General features: G+C 44.8%; 1 protein-coding gene across 2 annotated transcripts in view; it reads left to right on the top strand.

The window, feature by feature from the left end:
• GGACT (gamma-glutamylamine cyclotransferase) overlaps window positions 1–16,575 on the top strand; it is a 43,219-nt gene extending 26,644 nt beyond the window's left edge. For both annotated transcript variants that reach the window (XM_075090167.1, XM_075090164.1), the window contains exon 2: window positions 15,964–16,575. In XM_075090167.1, the coding sequence (XP_074946268.1) occupies window positions 15,981–16,454 (474 nt within the window). In that variant the 5' untranslated portion in view covers window positions 15,964–15,980 and the 3' untranslated portion in view covers window positions 16,455–16,575. The remainder of the gene's footprint in view (window positions 1–15,963) is intronic.
• Window positions 16,576–18,389: the final 1,814 nt, after the last annotated feature.

Genomic DNA, 18,389 nt, shown 5'->3' with positions numbered 1-18,389 from the left:
TTTACAAAATGAATTACAGATATCTTGATGACATCTTCCTCTGTTTTCCGATACAGAATTTTCTTCTAAAATAGAATCAAAAGGTTCTGAAGTCTCTGACATATTGCATTTGTGATTTATAATGCAGTATTTTCAATCTTCCTTGTTTAGCAAGCTTATGACTCTTCTTTCAAAAGTTCAGGATTCTTTCACTAGCTTATTTGAAAAGCTATATTTAAAAAAAAAAAGAACATCGCACAGCTTAAAGCTTATACCAGTTGATCTAACTGCCTGCCATAATTCTGTTTGGGTTTTGAAATAAGCAGGAAAAACCGATAAAACTTTCATTCACTTATGCCCATTATCCAAAGTTTAAAGCAAATAAATACATGTGCTTTCTCATTATTTTAATGAAATACAGGGTCACCAGTTCTGACTTTCTTTGCATTTTCCATGGATTTGTCAATTTTTATTGGCTCTGTCTTGCTAATAGAGTGGAAGGAAGGAGAGACTGAGATTAATTAAATATTCTTTCATATTTAATTTTTTATTTAGTATCTTGGAGATCTAAGGAGCTCCAAACAATAATCAATCAAAATCACTCCCCTCTGTCTCGTCTCAGTGGAACCATCATAATAAGCAATTAATACAGCCCTAAACTAGATAGAAAAGTAGTGATTAGCCAGTACAAAAATTGATTGCAATTAGCTAAATTCCAGTGTAGCAGAAGTCACCGGTTAAAGCCTTTTTGCAAAACAGGCGTAGGACTTAGCTTGCTCAAAATACGGGGATACAGCAGAATTTTCACTTTGCTTCAGGCCTCTTCTGACCTTGACTGAGGGATGAAGGCTCTTAGACACATTTTTAAAATGACCTGTCATGGTCAGTAAACTGATAATGTATCATTTAACCACAAAAATCGTCCATGTGCATTGCTTCCTGTAATTTTCTATGGTTCCACTTCTTTTGAAGTATTACTGTCCTAAAATCAAAGCGCACACACGCACACTTGCAGAGCATTTTAGAAATATACGGTGTTATTCTGGTGACACCAGGTGTTGAAAGTAAAAAATGTAATGCATTATGTATTCAGAAGCATGCTTTTATTAATTGATAGTTATTGTGGAGTAGACGGTGAATGGGGGAAGGTTTGTAATTTGACAATAATTTAAGTCATCTATTTTAAAAGAATGTTAAAAATCAGCAGTGATTCGTCCATTACCTGTCTTTTAAAGCCACATCAAAAGGTCAAAATTAAATTCTTGTATTATTTCTCTTCTTCCTGTGTCTTAAGTAATAATGTTGTTTCTTGATTTATCTCAAGTGTAACTCTGTAATTATTTAATTTTTCTTTCGTTAATTAGCATCCGTGATTATTTGCTTAAAGAATGCAGAAGTAAGATTAATTGAAATTTCCAAATGTCCCTAGATACTGTCTGTCAAATCTAGGACAAATGGTGTTCAGAATAATAACGTATTCCTGCATTTGGGGATTGGGAGTTACCAGAGACTGCTGTACTACATATTTGGGCAGGAAAAGTGACACTGGGAGGGCAGCGATTGATTTATTCAAGAGCTGAAGTGTACCTTTCTGCTGCCAAGTTGAACTAAGCAGTTATCGGAAAAAAAAAAAAACAACTCAGTGCATTTTTAACATTGTATGGATAATGTTTATCTTTAAAATTTTCAGTTATCATAGTTTTGGACTTAAGGTTATTTGGTTAATCTCTGAAATCATCTCTTCTTATTTCAGCTTTCCATTGTGAGATGTATTTGATGTGAAGGGTGTACGAGTGTTCACCCAGAACTACTTCTTGAAACTCCCAGGCCAGCTGCTACGAGCCAAGGCCTTTCAGTGGAAGCAGTCTCTTCTTAAAAGCATGGTGCTGACTTTTCCATGGTATTCAGTGAATACTCTTCAGTTGTCGCACAGAAATAAATTATAAATTGTGGTCATAAATTCACTTTAAATTAATTAGGAGGAAAGTTGCTAACAAGAAGAGCAGTTGGTTTTAGATCATATATCAGTTTGTGCTGAGAGGAGGCGTGTGGGTTCAAAATGTCTGTTGATCCCAATGCGAGAAGAAAGTTTTCACTTAGAAGGGTAGGGAACTCCTAGGACTTGCTCTTCCTCCCGTACTCATCCTGTTATTGGAAAAAGTAAGTATAAGGCAGTGGATTGGAGGATACAGTACATACTGCTGGGACCTATTTGGGAAGGTGGGATCCCAATAAAGCAAGGAAATAAAATAAAACCCATTGCGGCACGTAGGAATTGTTTCTCGTTTCCAGAGCAAACCCTGGGAAAGGATGAATATAGTGTTTCATTGTCACTTCTGCCTCATGTCCCACGGTATAGGCAGGGGGTACTAGTTTGGCAGTTACCCTTTTCATGCTGAAATCTGTGCACCCCCTTTAGTCTGCTCTGTTGCCTACTAAGGTAGCCAGTTTAGCCTTGCTCTTTTTTCATAATTCTGTTCCATGTTTGGGGTGTGTGAGGTGGCTGTTGTGGGGAGAGAGTAAAGCTTGTCAGAGGATATGCTAATTTATACTTGAGGTTTAATCACCTTTGCTTGGGATCTGCTCCAGTCCTAAACTTGCTTCATCTTAAGGTCTAGCTTGAGGCCTTCAGAACATTTTATGTTGTAATAGTGCTTTGCCTGCCCTCCACGCCTGTCTTCCCAACACAAAGTCCAGATTGATGGATAGGTGTAGTTGGATGCTCTCCTAGGTATTTGAATGCCTTAAGGTATGTGAGTTTTCTCTGATGTGCACCCAAAGTAACTTTGAAGACGTACGTCCCTAGAGTGCTGTTTTTATCCAAATAAAAGATGCTTTTTTGGTTGCCCTGTATGTTGTCATGATGCAGGAACATATTGCAGATGGAAACCACCTGATTTGTAGAAGTAAAATCCTCCACAAAATTACCTGGCGCTGGACAATGAAACTTTTAGGTGCACAGAATCACCTTCAAATCATTAAATACAGGCATCTGTAACTGCAGAGAAAGAAGTAATAGATGCTTGGCCAAAGATAATACAACTTACACAACTGTAAAAAGATTAACAGTCTGTATTTGCAAGTCTAAGCCATTCCACCTCTTTATTTTTAACCCTATAAAATAAAGTGATCAAGGAAATGAACAACTTTCCCATCTGTGCACTTGTTGAATCTTTCACTGATGTTTCTGAGTACACATGACGTTACGTTCGTGCGATTTTTCTAAATGAGATTTTACTGGTACCTTTTGTGATGTCTCTGCTGTTCCCTTGAAATACTTGTTCCAGCTGTGCTGCCCTTCTACAACCATGTCATCTTCGTGGCTGGCACAGGTGTCTCTTGTAGGTGCTGCTGCTGCTGCTGATGTCCTGTGCTGCTATTTACTTCCAACATCCATGTGCTCACTCCTGTGAGAAGAGGGAAATCTCTGAATGGGAATGGTTGGAAAACAAGCATGTGAATTTCCGAGGACTGCAAAACATACATGATTTTTCTTGAGTATTATTTTTTTGCTGGCCTACAGCTTGGCTTCGTTCACTCGTCATTCTGTGATCAACCAAAATATGCAAGTATTTCCTTTTATGACAAGGTCACCCATCTAGTTGACCAAGGGAAGCTAGTAGATGTGGTGGGTTTGGATTTTAGCAAAGCTTTTGATACTGTCTCTCACAGTATCCTTATGGAGAAAATGTCCAGTATACAGCTTGACAAGTCCATAATACATTGGGTGAGCAATTGGCTGACAGGTCGGGCTCAGAGTTATAGTAAATGGGGTTACACCAGGCTGGTGGCCAGTCACTAGCGGGATTCCCCCGGGCTCAATTTTAGGGCCAGTGCTCTTTAATGTTTTTATAAATTATCTGGATGCAAGCATTAAGTAAGTTTGCTGATGATACTGAACTAGGGGGAGCTGAGGACTCCCATGAGGGCAGAGAGGGCTTACAGAGAGATCTGGATAGACTGGAGAGCTGGGCAATCACCAACTGTATGAAATTTAATGAGCAAGTGCTGGATTCTCCACCTGAAACAGGATAATCCTGGCTATATATACAAACTGGGGGATGAGAGGCCGGACAGCAGCCCTGTGGAAAGACATCTGGGGGTTTGGGCTGATGGCAAGCTGAGTATGAGCCAACAGTATGCCCTGGCAGCCAGAAGGGCCAGCCGTGTCCTGGGGTGCATCCAGCACAGCGCAGCTAGCTGGTCGAGGGAGGTGGGTGTCCCACTCGGGGCTGCACCAGTGCAATGCAACTTCGAGTGCTGTGTGCAGTTTTGGGTGCCTTTTAGGACATCAAACTATTAGAGTGTGTCCAGAGGGGAGGGTGACGAAGATGGTGAAAGCCCTTGAGGGCGACTTATGAGGAGTGGCTGAGGGCACTTGGTTTGGTTCAGCTTGGAGAAGGCTGATGGGTGACTTTACTGCAGGCAACAGCTTCCTCAAGGCGGGCAGTGAGGGGAAGGTGGTGATCTTGTGCATCCAAAGAAGGGCGACAAAGCTGGTGAAGGGCCTAGAGAAAAAGTTCTGTGAGGAGCAGCTGAGGGAACTGGGGTTGTTTAGGCTGGAGAAGAGGCTGAGGGGAGACCTTATCGCTCTCTACAGCTACCTGAAAGGAGGTTGTAGCGAGGGTGGGTATCGGTCTCTTTTCCCAAGTAGCAAGCAATAGGACAAAAGGAGACAGCCTCAGGTTGCACCAGGGGAGGTTTAGATTGGATATTAGGAAAAAATTCTTCACCAAAAGGGTTGTCAAGCACTGGAACAGCTGCCCAGGGAAGTGGCTGAGTCACTGTCCCTGGAGGTGTTTAAAAGACGTGTAGACATGGTGCTTAGGGACACGGTGTAGTGGTGGACTTGGCAGTGCTTGGTTAACAGTTGGACTCGATGATCTTAAAGGTCTTGTCTGACCTAAATGAATCTATGAGCTCCTCTCTCTGGTGACCAGTGATAGGACACAAGGAAATGGAATGCATCTGCGCTGGGGGAAGTTCGAACTGGACATCAGGAAAAGGTTCTTCACTGAGAGGGTGGTTGGTCACTGGAACAGGTTCCCCAGGGGAGTGGTCACAGCACCAAGCCTGTCAGAGTTCAAAGAGCATCTCAACAACACTCTTAGTCATACCTTAGTTTTAGGTAGTCCTGCGAGGAGCAGGGAGTTGGACTAGATGATCCTTACGAGTCCCTTCCAAATTGAGATATGATTCCTTCATTGCTTTCAAGTGATGAGTCCCCAGAAGTTCGTGTCAGTGGTCGCTAAGCATATGTTTCTGCACCTTGTATCATTAAAAGCCATCTTAATTCAATTACACTGTTCATAGGCCATCTAATACGTCTGTAGCATGGACCAGTCCTCCTCAGGATGCATCATACCTGGATATGGTAGGCACACAACTACTTGCTATAGCAAGACCACTCATAAATAACATTAATTCCTGAGAAATATGACTGATAACTTCTGTCTGTGCGTATTACTCTGTATTTTAATGTAGTTCATTATAATCTTCCCTTAACTAACTCCTTATTCACATACAGTTCTTCCCTGTGACTTGGTCTGGAGATATTTTCACTGCCTATTAAAATAACGTATTTTATTTGACTCCAAGCCCGTTGCATCAAAGGAGGTTGTTTTAATGACATTGGTCTGGCTTTTTTGCATTTGGAACCACATTGCATATTAATCCCTTTCTCATTTACTTGCAGTACTTGATTCTGTTCTTCTTCCTTTATCAAGTTAGTAACAGAAATTCCTTCTCAAAGGTTACTGAAAAGAGGCTGCACAGCATGTATAAGGCTATTTTCATTTATATAATTATTTTATTTGTAAATAATCCTGTCTTATATAAATGTCTATGTAATTCAGATTAATATTATATAATGTTTTCCTATTACAGCCAGACCTCTGGTTTAAGACGCCTTTCATTAGGGCTTCCTTCCAGGGGTCCTGGACACTGCCAAGGAGACCTTCAATTAGAATAAATTCTGCATGCCATCATAAAACTAAAATAGCTTTCTTTTTTGCAATTGCAAATATATATCTGAGAGAGAGCTATTTGCATCAGTATTTCTTGTGACCCTCTTGTGACTCCAGGAGAAGATTTAAGGGCTTGGGTAGCTGGCTTTCCTTGTTCTTCACTAAATGCAGACCTGTGCTAAATTTTGCATCAGACTACAGAACCTGTTTCCGCATCAGAGACCAAATCATTCCTTACCTGAAAGTAAACATTTCATTCAACCCGTCCTTAGAGGACACAAACAAACAAATTGGGAAGTTCTTGTCTTCTTGCTTATCTTTGACTCTTCCAGGCAGGAGAATGTATGAGATTCTGGTCGGTATGTCTTCTGGATCTGAAAGCAATTACTCCAGTGCCTTGCTGAGTGCCATTTCAGGCTTTTTTGGCTGCCCCCAGAATATGTGTTTGTTTCTTCTGTGTAGAAGATAGCAGGCCAGTAAATTTATTTACTTTGAGATAAGGTTGCTTTCCTAGTTGATGAAGAAGGAGATGCGGAATGTTTCAGATTTCATTGCAGGACTTTGCAGGTCTTTCTTGGAGACTAAGAATCAAGACCAGAACAGTTGAAATAACTCATTAGTTTTCGTGATGATCTGTGACTTTTTATGTCTTCTGTAGCAAACTCGGCACTAATTTCTAAACAGAAGTGAGATGCCTCAGTGGGACTGAAGTAATTACATACATCTGTTCGTGGTTCTTTGTAGTTTTGATCTGGTGTTCTGGTTTCTATTTTCTTACCTTTTATTATCTTAGAAAACGGTGGAAGAGATTTGTTGCTGAGATATGGATTGGGTTTTTATTTTTCACTTGCATTGAGCTGCAAGCTGAAATTCACTTTAAAATGGCTTTTTGTTAAATAAAACTACCAGTATAGCTTATCAAAGTAAGACTTCTATACACAATTAATTAGGCAAATAAAATGACTGCATTTAGTGAACTAGAATAGACTATAATCACAGAATCATTTAGGTTGGAAAAGACCTTTAAGATCATCGAGTCCAACCACTGACCAAGCACTGCCAAGTCCACCACTAAACCCTGTCCCTAAGCACCACGCCTGCATGTCTTCTAAATACCCTCAGGGGTGGTGACTCAAAGACTTCCCTGGGCAGCCTGTTGAGCTGATTTGTTTCGTTACCAGTATGTCTTATGTTAAATATTACTCTTTTCCACAAATTTGATTCATAGACCGAAAGGATGGTACAAGCCCTACTCTTAAAAAACAACAACAAAAAACCCAAACAAAAACAAAACCCCATAATCAGTTTCTCAGCTTTATTTAATTCATTCAGGTCATTTTTTTTCGAAGTGGAAAGAAGATACTTCTGTGTATCACAGGAAGAAGATCTGTCAAAATTTGTTCATCTTTTCACATTTTCCACTGTTTGGCTGTCTCCAGACCAGCAGTTTGACTTCTTCAGAGCTGTAGCTGCAAAGGAGTGATTCTACAATTCTCCTGTATTAGTGTATGAATACTGCACTTTTCCTTTTGTGCACCCTTATAACCTCAGCTGCAGTCCTCAAAGCGTCAAGAGGGCCTCTTCTTCTTCCACTGCTACCTAGTGGCATATGTACGAATAAAAAAGCATTTATCTTAGTTTGTCTTCTATGAGAATAGATATACCTTATTATCCACTACTCCTCCTGAGCCTCACAAAATTTGTATGACCCTGCTTCCGAGCGAACGTGTTGGCCGTTACCCCACGCCATCTGTACCCTTCCTGGTTTAATATTTAAAATACTGTTTCCGCTTAAATCTGGTGGTTCCTCCACTAGAGCTGGTTTTAATCTTACTCCTTCCTTTTCCTTGGGCCACTAAGACTTTACAAGCGAAGCATGGCTTTATGTGGAAAATTGTTGTGTGTATATGTGGATGCTGTAAATGTGTATAAATTACCTTTCCTCGGCCCTTAAAAGCAGCCTGTAGTTCCCCAAGGAATCGCAGGCTGGGAAAACCCCACTCTGTTGGGGTTTTCTGATGCTTCGTTTCTGCCACATTGGTCAAAGGTTTGTGTTCCAATAACTGGTCCGTGCTGGGGTAGGTAGTTGGTTTCTGAGGGAAAAATAGTGCAGTGTTATGTGATGCTGTGCACAGATTTATACCTGGTTTTTCTGTTTGGCTCATTCGGCAGAGTAGATTTTGTTCTCCAAAGGTCCGTGCTTTCGCATGGTTTTTAGCGAGGTTTGAGGGGCATCATGTTGCAGTGACCCCTCTGCATGGTGCTGCGAGGCTCTGGCGCCTCGGCTCAGCCCAGTGGGCCATCCTGACACCGCCTGCGGAGCTGCTGTCCGGAGCAGCCTCCCGCTATTCGATTGGGATATCTGGCGGCCGTCTCGCCAGGCCAGCCGCACGACGAGGCCCGAGAGGTGCCGTCGGGCGCTCGTGGGGCTGCCGGGTCTCGCCTGGGCAGAGCACGTCTCACCAGCATCCCTGTGCTGTGGCACCTCCACGCCGGCCAGAGCGAAGGCATAAGGTGGCCTCCAGAGCCACAGGCTCCTGCTGGCAGGAGGCTCCCGTTGCTAAACAATGGGGTTTTATTTAACATCTCCTTTCCAGGTTCCGCCGCACTCCTGAGGGACGAGGGGCCAGTGCTGTGCCACGACCCGGGCACCTCTCCCCTCCTTCCAGAGCATCGCTGTGCAGCCGTTCCCGTGTTTCCCTTGTGGAAAGGCACTTCACGATCTTGCGCAGACCTCATCTTTTCTGTCTTCCCCTTCTCTCTCTCTCAGCATCTTTTCAGCATAGAAAAATATGTTCCCATGCTTAGGTACTCAGAGTGTTTACCGTGTTTCGCAGGCCGGGATGCTCTTCTCGGTCCAAAACAGTGAACTGAGCGCTCCGGGCATTGGCATGTAAATCAGTGTGCTGACCTCGCGGGGAACCCTTCCAAGCTGCAGGCTCTGTCCCGAGTTTCAGGATGTCGGCGGTTTGAAACCCTGGGCTATGCTCTGCATGTCAATGACGGAAACCACTTCAAATTCACAGTAGTGTCCAAAACGGTACCGGCAGCAGGGCTGGCAGAGCAGGGCTGCCCTATCAAAAGTTGTTTTCTAGTTTTTTCCTGGCATTTAAAGTTAATGCTCCAATTTTTTTTTTCCCTTTTGTGTAGATATAATAGTTTAAGCGTCTGTTCCAAAGGTGCAAATACGAGACATGTCTGTATATGTCATTTAAATCAATTGTTGTGTACTTGAAACGGCATCTTAAGGACCCACCATGCTGAGTGGGATTTTGAGAAGCCACCTAGCCTGCTACCTTTCCCTAAAGCAAGATTAACTAACTGTAGCATCCATGAGAGTTTGGACAAATACTTATTTTTCAAGAGTTCCAGTTTTCAAAGCTTAAACACTTGGATTTTCAGTGAACTGTTTGCACCCCAGTTGCCACTCAAGAATAAGATGTTTGAAGTATCGATGTGTTCTTCCAAAATATCAGTCTGTTGCTCAATAGCAGTCAAAAAGGCTTTGGAGGGAAAGGAGTATGAAAAAACAGGAGACATGATTTATTATCTCTGTATAAATCCATGGTTTATGTGTTCACAGATATTTCAGTTCTGATTTTCCTATCTCAAAAACTATAGATAGGAGAACCAGAAAAGTCAGACGAAGAGGTGGCAAAGATGATCGCAGGTAAGGAGTGTTTCCCGTTCTGTTAAACAGGCGTGGACTCGTCAGCCTAGAGAAGAGCAAGAGCTGAAGTATCTGGTGGCACGGAGGAGGTGCACAGAGACCCCTGACTCGGAGGAAGAGCCATCAGATGAGGCAAGGAGGCAGCAGGGGCAAAAACCCCAAAGCAATTTGCGTCTCACGCACCCGTGTGACGCTGAGGCGTGGGGCTGCGTGCCGCGGGCTGCTGCCGTTGCCGACCGTTCAGAAAAGCAGTCGTGCGAGCTCACGGGAGGGAAAGGCCTTTATGCACCACGGCACTCGTCGCCTCTGGCTTAGGAAGGGTCTGGACCAAAGTCTGGAAGCGCATCGCTGTCGCCTCACCCTGTTCTTGTGCTCTTGCTGAAGTATCTGCTATTGACCTCCCTCATACAGGGGGCACTGGGCTCTCAAGCCTTTCCGTGGTGACTTCATACACCCTGTCTGTTCTTGCGATTAGAAAGCTGTTCCTATCCATGTTAATTTTTCCATGCAGAAATTTTGGTCGGTTGTGTGTTCGTGGATGTGGAGAAACACTTGTCTCTTCCATAAAACCTTGACCCGTAGTTGTAGGTGATTACGCCCCACCTCGTCAGCTCCTGCTTAAGCTCCTGCTTGTTCAGTATGTGCCAAAAAAAGCCAGTCCTGGGCTCAGTGCTCTGCCCTGAGCTCTTTGGAGCTACTTTTGTAGTCCACAAAGTTTCTGAACTGTGGTAGCAAGAACTTGATATAATATTCTGTCTGAGGCTCATACAATAATACTTACTATTATTACTTAGGACAAAACAGCCAATACTTAATAATACTGCTATAATATTCTCTCAGGGGGACAACTACCCCCCAGCTCAACATGCCCACATCCATTGGCTTTCCATTTTCTTCATCCTCCTTTTCTTGTCCTCCTAATGTGCTGGCAAGCCCTTCCTGTCTCTGCATTGTCTAGAAATCAGTGTAACGGTGCGTCCGGCGTGTTTCTGCATCACATCCCCAGCAACTTTTTTGCATGTGGCGGTTTTATCTGATTGTCACTTGGAGGCCTCTGTAGCTGCTCCTGACAGTTACTTTGGGAATGAAACTCTTTCTGGTAGTAGTAAAAATTAATCTAATTAGATTTCTTTATGCAGCAGAGTTTAAAGTGGTTTGGAATGGTTTCAAACAGACAAAAGGCAAATGTTTGCTGTGATGGCGCATGGGTGCGAGGCACGTAAGCAGCGCTGCGATTGACGCTTGTCTGCAGAGAAGGCACCCTCGCTCTGCCTCCTGGTGATAAACACCTCCAAGATACTCGGGCTTATTTGTTGGTTTGGGGATGTAAACTATCCAAGAGTGAAATGAAAAGTATCTGCAAAGTAGGTTAAGCGGCGTTTCAGGTAGTGCCCGGTAGCCTCCGGCGCGGCACTGGTTACTCTAATATTCTTGTTTGTTTTCACAAACCAGCAGCTCGCCGTTTCTGAGCGGACGACTGCTGCGAGGAGACCGTAACCTCTTGATTTCAAAGGAGCCATCGTTTCGCTGGAGCCTCTGTGGTTAATGTAAGAAAGGTGTCTTGCCATAAACTTTTTCCGAGGTATTCAGCAAGGTTGGAAAGGGGTCGGACCGGGCAGGAAGCCCTTGTCTGTGCTATAAAGAAAATAGCAAGCAACAAAATGAAAGCATCAAAGGACCAACAGGATGCGGTCCCAGGAGTCCTCTCTGGCATGTTAGTCCTTCTTGAAAGTTAGCATTGAGTAAAGAGTGACCTTAAAACTCGCTTCATTCAAACAGACTGGGCTCAAGTTTAAAGTTCAAGGCATTTTGTTTTTTCACCTGTTTCCTACAGTTTTAAGAAACTTCTGAAGAATTAGTGTGTAACTATATCTGGTCACTGAGCCAACGTGGAGAATTTTTCTCAAGGGAAAATAACGTTACTGTATGGAGGGAGAGAAATGGATACTTTCTGAGTTGGGAGAGAAAGTTTCAACAAAATAAAACCAAAACCCCTACTACTGCGATTGCAAAGAGCCCTGGAGCCTGCACAGCGCACGCGCTAGTTCTTATTTGATTTTGAAAAGAGGCTGGTAGGGGCCAATAACTGAATCGTAATAAAAGGACATTTCTTGTCGAAGCTGCTGCCGCTTGGGAAGCAGGGTCTTGTGTGGGGCAGAGCCTGGCTGTGGCAGTTCAGCATCATCTCCGAGCGTGCGTTGACTGAGCCAGCGACTGGCCCCGTGGCCACCCAGCCCTCTCTCACCGCGCTGGAGCTCTTGGGCCCCGAGAGGGAAAACTAAAGCCCTGACCCAAAACTCTGTCGGGTAGGCGAGGGCAGACGTGGAGGCGGTGGTGCAGCCCTACCACTGCTAAGGCCGAGTGGCAACCCAGGCTGCTGGCTGGCGCTGGTTACGAGCCGCTTTTATTTTCACCCAACAGCATCTTCTATCTGGATGATCCTGAAATAGTTACTTTATTTTCTGGTCTTTGCATCATGCGTAACAAAGCAACTAGTAATTGATCCCGCGAGCGGTTCGGCAGGTTATCTTTCGTAGCTAAAAGAAATAGTTCGAAGAGATGACATACAGATTTCACTCGCGTTTCCCCATGCCGTTAAATTTTAATGAGTCTGGCATGAATATTTCATGAAAGTACCTTCTGAATGGGTTTGTTTTGTCCTGGCAGCTAATACTCAGTGTAGAGTCTGGGGATTTTTTTGTTTGGGTTTTTGGTGGGTTTTCTTTTCCTCTTAGGTGGTTTAGTGCAGGTAAGAAGTGTCAAACTGGATTAAGTGAGAAAAGGCAACTTCGTGTTGGTGATTCAGGGAAGGGATGCTCTCTGTAACTCTTCCCAGCTGCGTAGCGGAAGCCTGTGAAATGACCCTCAAATAAAATTCTGCTCTTTACTCTCCTGCCACAAGGTGGCTTAAAAATGTTTTGAAAGCCCCACAATATGTGAGTGCAGGAAATGATGCTAATACGCCTAACAGCCTTTCTGCAACACAGCACACGGCGCACAGGAGACCAGATTTATTGCACAGAAAACTGTGTACGTCTTGCTGATATGGAGTGCTGGTCAAGAAAATGTTTTTACCAAGCTTATTTCAGTCACTCCTCAGCCGGGGTTGTCTGGGCATGGCTTTGGGTTTTGGTTTTACTTTTTAATAGAAGGAGAAGTCACTGCGCCCAGCCCAGCCCGCGTGCGCGGCGGCCACCGTGGACCGCAGCGGTGCGACGGGGAGCTCCGCGGCCGCCTGCCCACAAAGCCACAGCTCTACCGGTGCATCAGCCTCACGCCACGACGCAAACTGTGGCTGAAACTTCAGCTTCCCACTCCGCCTCCGTTTGCAGCGCCTGCTGAATCGGAAACGCTTATCCGGACCCGGGTTAGCAAGGTCCGTTGTTGTTAACTTTTGTGGGCCCTGTACTAGGAGGACGGATGTCTTGCTTTAAGTCGGTAGCGTTTCCAAATAGCCGGCTGCTGCGCCATCAGAAACACGTACTTCATTTTTGCCGATTTCAGGAGGGGTAACACTCTTCCCTGCAAACTTTTTGGAAGCTTATCTCCAGCTGTACAGTAGGGCTAGAGCTTTTGTTTAATGGAAATGAAGCATATCTTTTTCTTACAGACGCACCGCTCGCCACTGAGCTTTTTCTGTGCGTTTTAGGTTTCCCTTTTTCTTGTTTAACTTATTAACTCTGACAAGTAACCTCTTGGTTGTGAACAATTTAATTCACAATTCATTTTTCTGATTCAAAGTGAACACGAGTGCCCTAATCCCCTAATGGGAATTAATTGCATGTTTCAGTGCTTAACTCTGATCCTTTCTCAATCCCCACTGGGACAAGTTTCTTCCTGAAGGATCTGTGTTTGTTATTCAAAACACAATCTTAAAGGTAATGATTTTTCTTATAGAAGGGAGTCAGACCGACTGAATATTAATGCTGTTTTTATTGCGAGGGAGTGACCTGCATCCAAAAAAAGCTCATTTATGTCATAAAGGATAAATTACGCTGACTGAAGTGTATCTGATACACTACTGCGGGGGGGGCAACATCAGCATGGCCTTTTTTTTTCCTTAGTGAAAGCTGTTTCCCAGTAAATAAAGGCACACACTGTTTTTTGGTTAGAAAACTATATTTTGTTACAGAGGAAAACTGTTTATGTCACCAAGGGGGAAAGTGCTTTGCTACTGATTATTTTAAATGATGCTCTTCCTGGCCAGCAACACATCCCTTTGGATAACAGACCTGATCTAACAGTCTAATAAAAAATAAGAGTAAATAGCAGAAAATACATTAAGTTTCTACTTCCCCTCTGCTTTTAAAGATTTTACGAACTTGGACTACATTGTTTAATGACCCTCCTTGCCAAAAGAGCTGCACATGCTCCTCAGACAGAGGGTGCCTGGTGAGCAGCTGCCACGTTGGGTGATGGAGAGGCAGGCTCTGCCCCATCAGTGACCGAGGGCAGAACGTGGAAAACATCAAGCAGTGCAGAACTGCTTCTGCCCTACAGAAATGATGGGGGATGAATGGGGCACAGCATGAAAAATAACCCAGGAACTATGAAGGTACCTTTTTCCCCCCCACCTTTCAGTAAAGCTGGGCTTTTATCACATTTAAACCAATTATGAGTGTTTTATGCTCATAGATAAATGTTGAACAACATTGTTCAGTGTCTGTTTTCAAGAGCTGGGTACCACATCAGCTACTTCAAGCAGAGGTGGTGTAGCACTTCTGGGTACGTTAGGAAGACAGGAGCATATCCTTACCTGGCCTTTCTGCCAGCAGCCCTGGCTTCCAGTTTTGTTGGCACTGAAATGATCTATTCCACCCCACTCCCACCAAGGGAAATAAATGGAACTAACATTTGTAAAGCTCCCACGGACAGGAGGGGTGAAGGTGCTTGTGAAGACCACAGTGTCTGGCCTTACCAGCTCTGTAATCGAGGTTTGTCACCTAAGAGCCAGCAGCAGCACCGAGAAGAGCTGTCGTCGTTCCCCTCCCCCGAAGGAGCCAGACAGACGTGGTCTTCCAGCGCGCACCCACTCACTTGGGATGGGGTTGCTGCAGGTCACCCCGCTCTGCTCCCCACAGCCGCAGCTTGCTCTTCAGTCAGTCACCAAGCGGGACCTCAGCGCTGGGGTTACCGAAAATCCTTCAGCGTGTCCGTGAAATGACTCGAAGCCAGGTTAAACGTGCCCCGCTGCCGTGCCAGCATGTCTCATTTTGCTTGTAGGTTCTGGCGTGAAAGCCTTTTCATCCCTCTTTGTGACAGGCAGGTCCTCTGTTCGTCTCGGTGATGTCCCAGTTTGTACGTACTTAGTTTGCTGCAGCTACGAGCATTGTGCTGCTTGCTTTGCTTTTCCTGTTTTCCTATTAAGACTGTTTTTTGGGGGGGAAAAAAAAAAAAGAAAAAAGCCTTCAAACATGTGCAATAGGAGCAGAAGTTTGACTGCATTAATTTACTTTTGGGTAATTAATGCCACTGTGGTTTACTTTACTGTGAAGCAAGAAAATACTCAAAACTCCAAGCCACAGCTAGGCTCTTCTGTCACTGCATAAAATGTTTCTCAACTACTGAGTGCGGCCATGGTGAAAGGCGAGCCTGCGCAGACGAGGGAGGGAAGCAGGAACTTCCCCTGGGTGCGCTGGACGGCACCTGGAGGCAGCAATGCCAGGTGTCCCAGCTAGTCTGTGTGACCGAGTCCATCAGTTCAGGCTTTAAAAAAAACCAACACCCCACCCCCAGCAAGGGAAAACAAACTAACTGGGGCTTCGCTCCTTCACGTTTTAATAACTGGGCTTGACCTGGGCTGCTTAAACCATAAATGCAGTAGAGCAACATAGTAAGGTGTTTGCATTCATTGCTCAGTGGAACCATGAATTTTAATCACCCCCCTCCCAGGACATGCTAAGTGGGGCTTGTTTCCATCACAGGGATGGCTCCCTGGGTTGCTTTTAGGGGTGTTACTGAGCATGACACCACACTTACTGCAACACAGCTCCTGTAATGGTGAGGAGGAAAAAAAAAGTTGAGGCTTGGAGCTTTTCCTGAGGCTCAGGGATGTGTTGGCTGTTGGGGATTCCATAGCGAAATCACGGGGATGTAATTTACTTACAGCAAAGAACTGCAAGGGTGACTTTCCCTTGGTGTCTGGTTTTTCACTGTTGCTGTTTTTGACTGAAGAGTTTTAAAGAGCTACATGATTTTAGTATGATTTTTAAATGAGGTGTAGGACTACGAGACTACTTTTGCACACGCCAGACCAGTCTTGCGTGTACAACACATCCTGGCGTGGGGCGGTTCTCCAGAGCATTGGCCAAAGCAGCCACGTGGGTAACGTACGTCCTTATCTTTCAGCTGCTTTTGCAGGTACGATGGCCCGTGTCTTCGTCTACGGCACGCTGAAGAAGGGCCAGCCCAACTACAAGCACATGATCAACACAGCCAAGGGGCTAGCGAAATTCCAAGGAAGGGGCCGCACGGTGGAGAAGTATCCTCTGGTGATTGCAGGAAAATACAACATTCCTTACATGCTGAACATCCCGGGAACAGGACACCACGTTGCTGGGGAGATTTACTCGGTCGACGACCAGATGCTGCAGTTCCTGGATGAGTTTGAAGGCTGCCCAGACATGTACCAGCGTACCCTGATGAGAATCGAGGTGGTGGAGTGGGAAGGGAAGGGTGGCGCGGGCGAGGCGCGGGCAGGTGCCGAGGGCGTCGTGGAATGCTTCGTGTACAGCACGATGACGTACCCGCCCGAGTGGGTCGGCCTCCCCTACCATGACAGTTACGACTCCTCAGGGAAACACGGCCTCTCCTACGTCCTACGCGAAAGCCGGGATTAGAAACGGGAGAGAACGCTGCCCGGAGACGTAGTACTAAGCACGTGTCGATCGGTAACCTTTCCAGGAAAGCTGTAATACCTTTCTATTAAACCATGGGATCTCTTGTAACCTTCCCAACCCAGGAGCCTTGGCACTAGTGTTGAAGTCTTGTAGCCCAGAGGCGGGGGCTCCTCCCCGGCTAGTCGGCGTCCTCCTCGCCCCCGCTAACCTGCTGCGAGTAGCTGGGTTTGCTTGAGGTGTAAAATAACTCTATCTGTGCACATTGGTTCTGGGGTCTAATTAGCTGCTCAATCCCCCCCTTTGCCTCAGTGCATGACTGAGGTCAGTGAGAGGCAGAGGAACAGACTAAATATTTTGGGTTTTGGGGTTTTTTTTGCCTGAATTGGGAAATTTTCATGTGTAATTCTCCAAGGTGGGTGGAATAATGATGATACTAGTGCACTAATAGCTGAAACCGATTTTAAGAAATCGTGTCTGCAAACAAAAGTAAAGCACAACTCACAGTTAATTTTGACTTGTAATGGCATTTAGTAGGTTACTGACTGTAACCCGGGTGAGATGACCGTATTGCTACTACACGCTTCAAGACAAATACAGAATTGCTGGAGAAATAGAGAAAATTTAAAAAATTATTCTTACTCTGTATTGCAACATTTTTCTGAACTGGAAAGGAGTTTGTTAAAACACGTTTAGTTTTATAAGGTACCGTGAAGAAATATTAGAAGAGTATAAGAGAATGACATTTAAAATCGTATTTTTGATTTCATATTCTAAGCACTTCAGGTACCACTTCAGTTCACTGAGTGACTGTAGGATTTTGGGCGGGGGGGAGGGAGGGGTGTGGGCAGTGGCGGTGGTGTTGGGGACCGGGAAAAGCAGACCTGATTTCAGCTGCCCACGACGCTACAGCGGATGCAGCTGTTGTGAGCACTTACGAGCGAGGCGACTTTTTTTGCCAAGCACTCGAATGCAGAACTTGCAGCCATGTGCAAACTGAATTTCCTGTCGGGGGAAAAATTTTATATACGTTATAAAAAGTATCCAGAGGACCTGTATTGGGATTATTGCAACATTTAAACTGGGAGGAAGGAAGAAAAAAAAAAAAAGATGGAAAGACGACTATTGTCCCCCCGACCCAACCAACTGTGCTGGTTTCTTGACAATCTGGGGAAAACGTGGCTTTCTGTTGTGACGCTCCTGTGCCTTATATTTTCCTTCGACTGCAGTGTTTGGTACATACAGATTGTACCGTATACAGAGCTGCCAAAGGGATGTGAGCAGGGAATGTATGCCACGCAGTGAGCCAAAGTACGATTAAATGCACTAAGGATACCATTACGGACAAGCAATATTGTACTTTTGCTTCACTGCCAGTAACCCTGTGATGGCCAGAGGAGATGTGGGGTGGGGAATCAGCCTAAATTTCATCAGTGGTAGGCACTGCTGCATCTCATATAGAAAAACAGGCGGAAAGCTTGTGTTGCTGCAGCAAGCAAATTAGGTCATTTTGAAGTAGAAAACTTGTGTCTCTCTACAATACTTGTTCTTCCTTTAGGGCAACCTGCAGAAGCTGAACTGTGCTCCTTTTGGAAGGGGCGAGAAGGCATTAAGGAGAGTTGTAGGAAGAACTGCAGGGTGTCTACCTCAGCTTCTCCAACTGCAAAAGCCTTAATTTTCCTGGAGGGCAGGTACTACCCAAACGCTCCCCTTACCCATCTTGATGTGTTTTTGTAAACTATTTCACAAAGCAGATCCCTGTACTACATTATTCCCCTTGGCCATGGGATGCAGTTGGCAGCATCTCAGTAACATGAAAAAGGCCCCTTCAATCAGAAGTTTCAAGCAGAATCGTGAACCTTTCTGGTTGAACATGAGTCACCAGCCCTGTCACAGACTTGGTTTTGTCCTTCACCTTCCGGTAAAGAGCCCGGGCGC

The sequence above is a fragment of the Phalacrocorax aristotelis genome, chromosome 1, assembly GCF_949628215.1.
Source record: "Phalacrocorax aristotelis chromosome 1, bGulAri2.1, whole genome shotgun sequence".
NCBI classification, from domain to species: domain Eukaryota; kingdom Metazoa; phylum Chordata; class Aves; order Suliformes; family Phalacrocoracidae; genus Phalacrocorax; species Phalacrocorax aristotelis.
The sequence above is the reverse complement of the archived record's forward strand: the minus strand, read 5'-3'. Positions and strand labels throughout refer to the sequence as shown.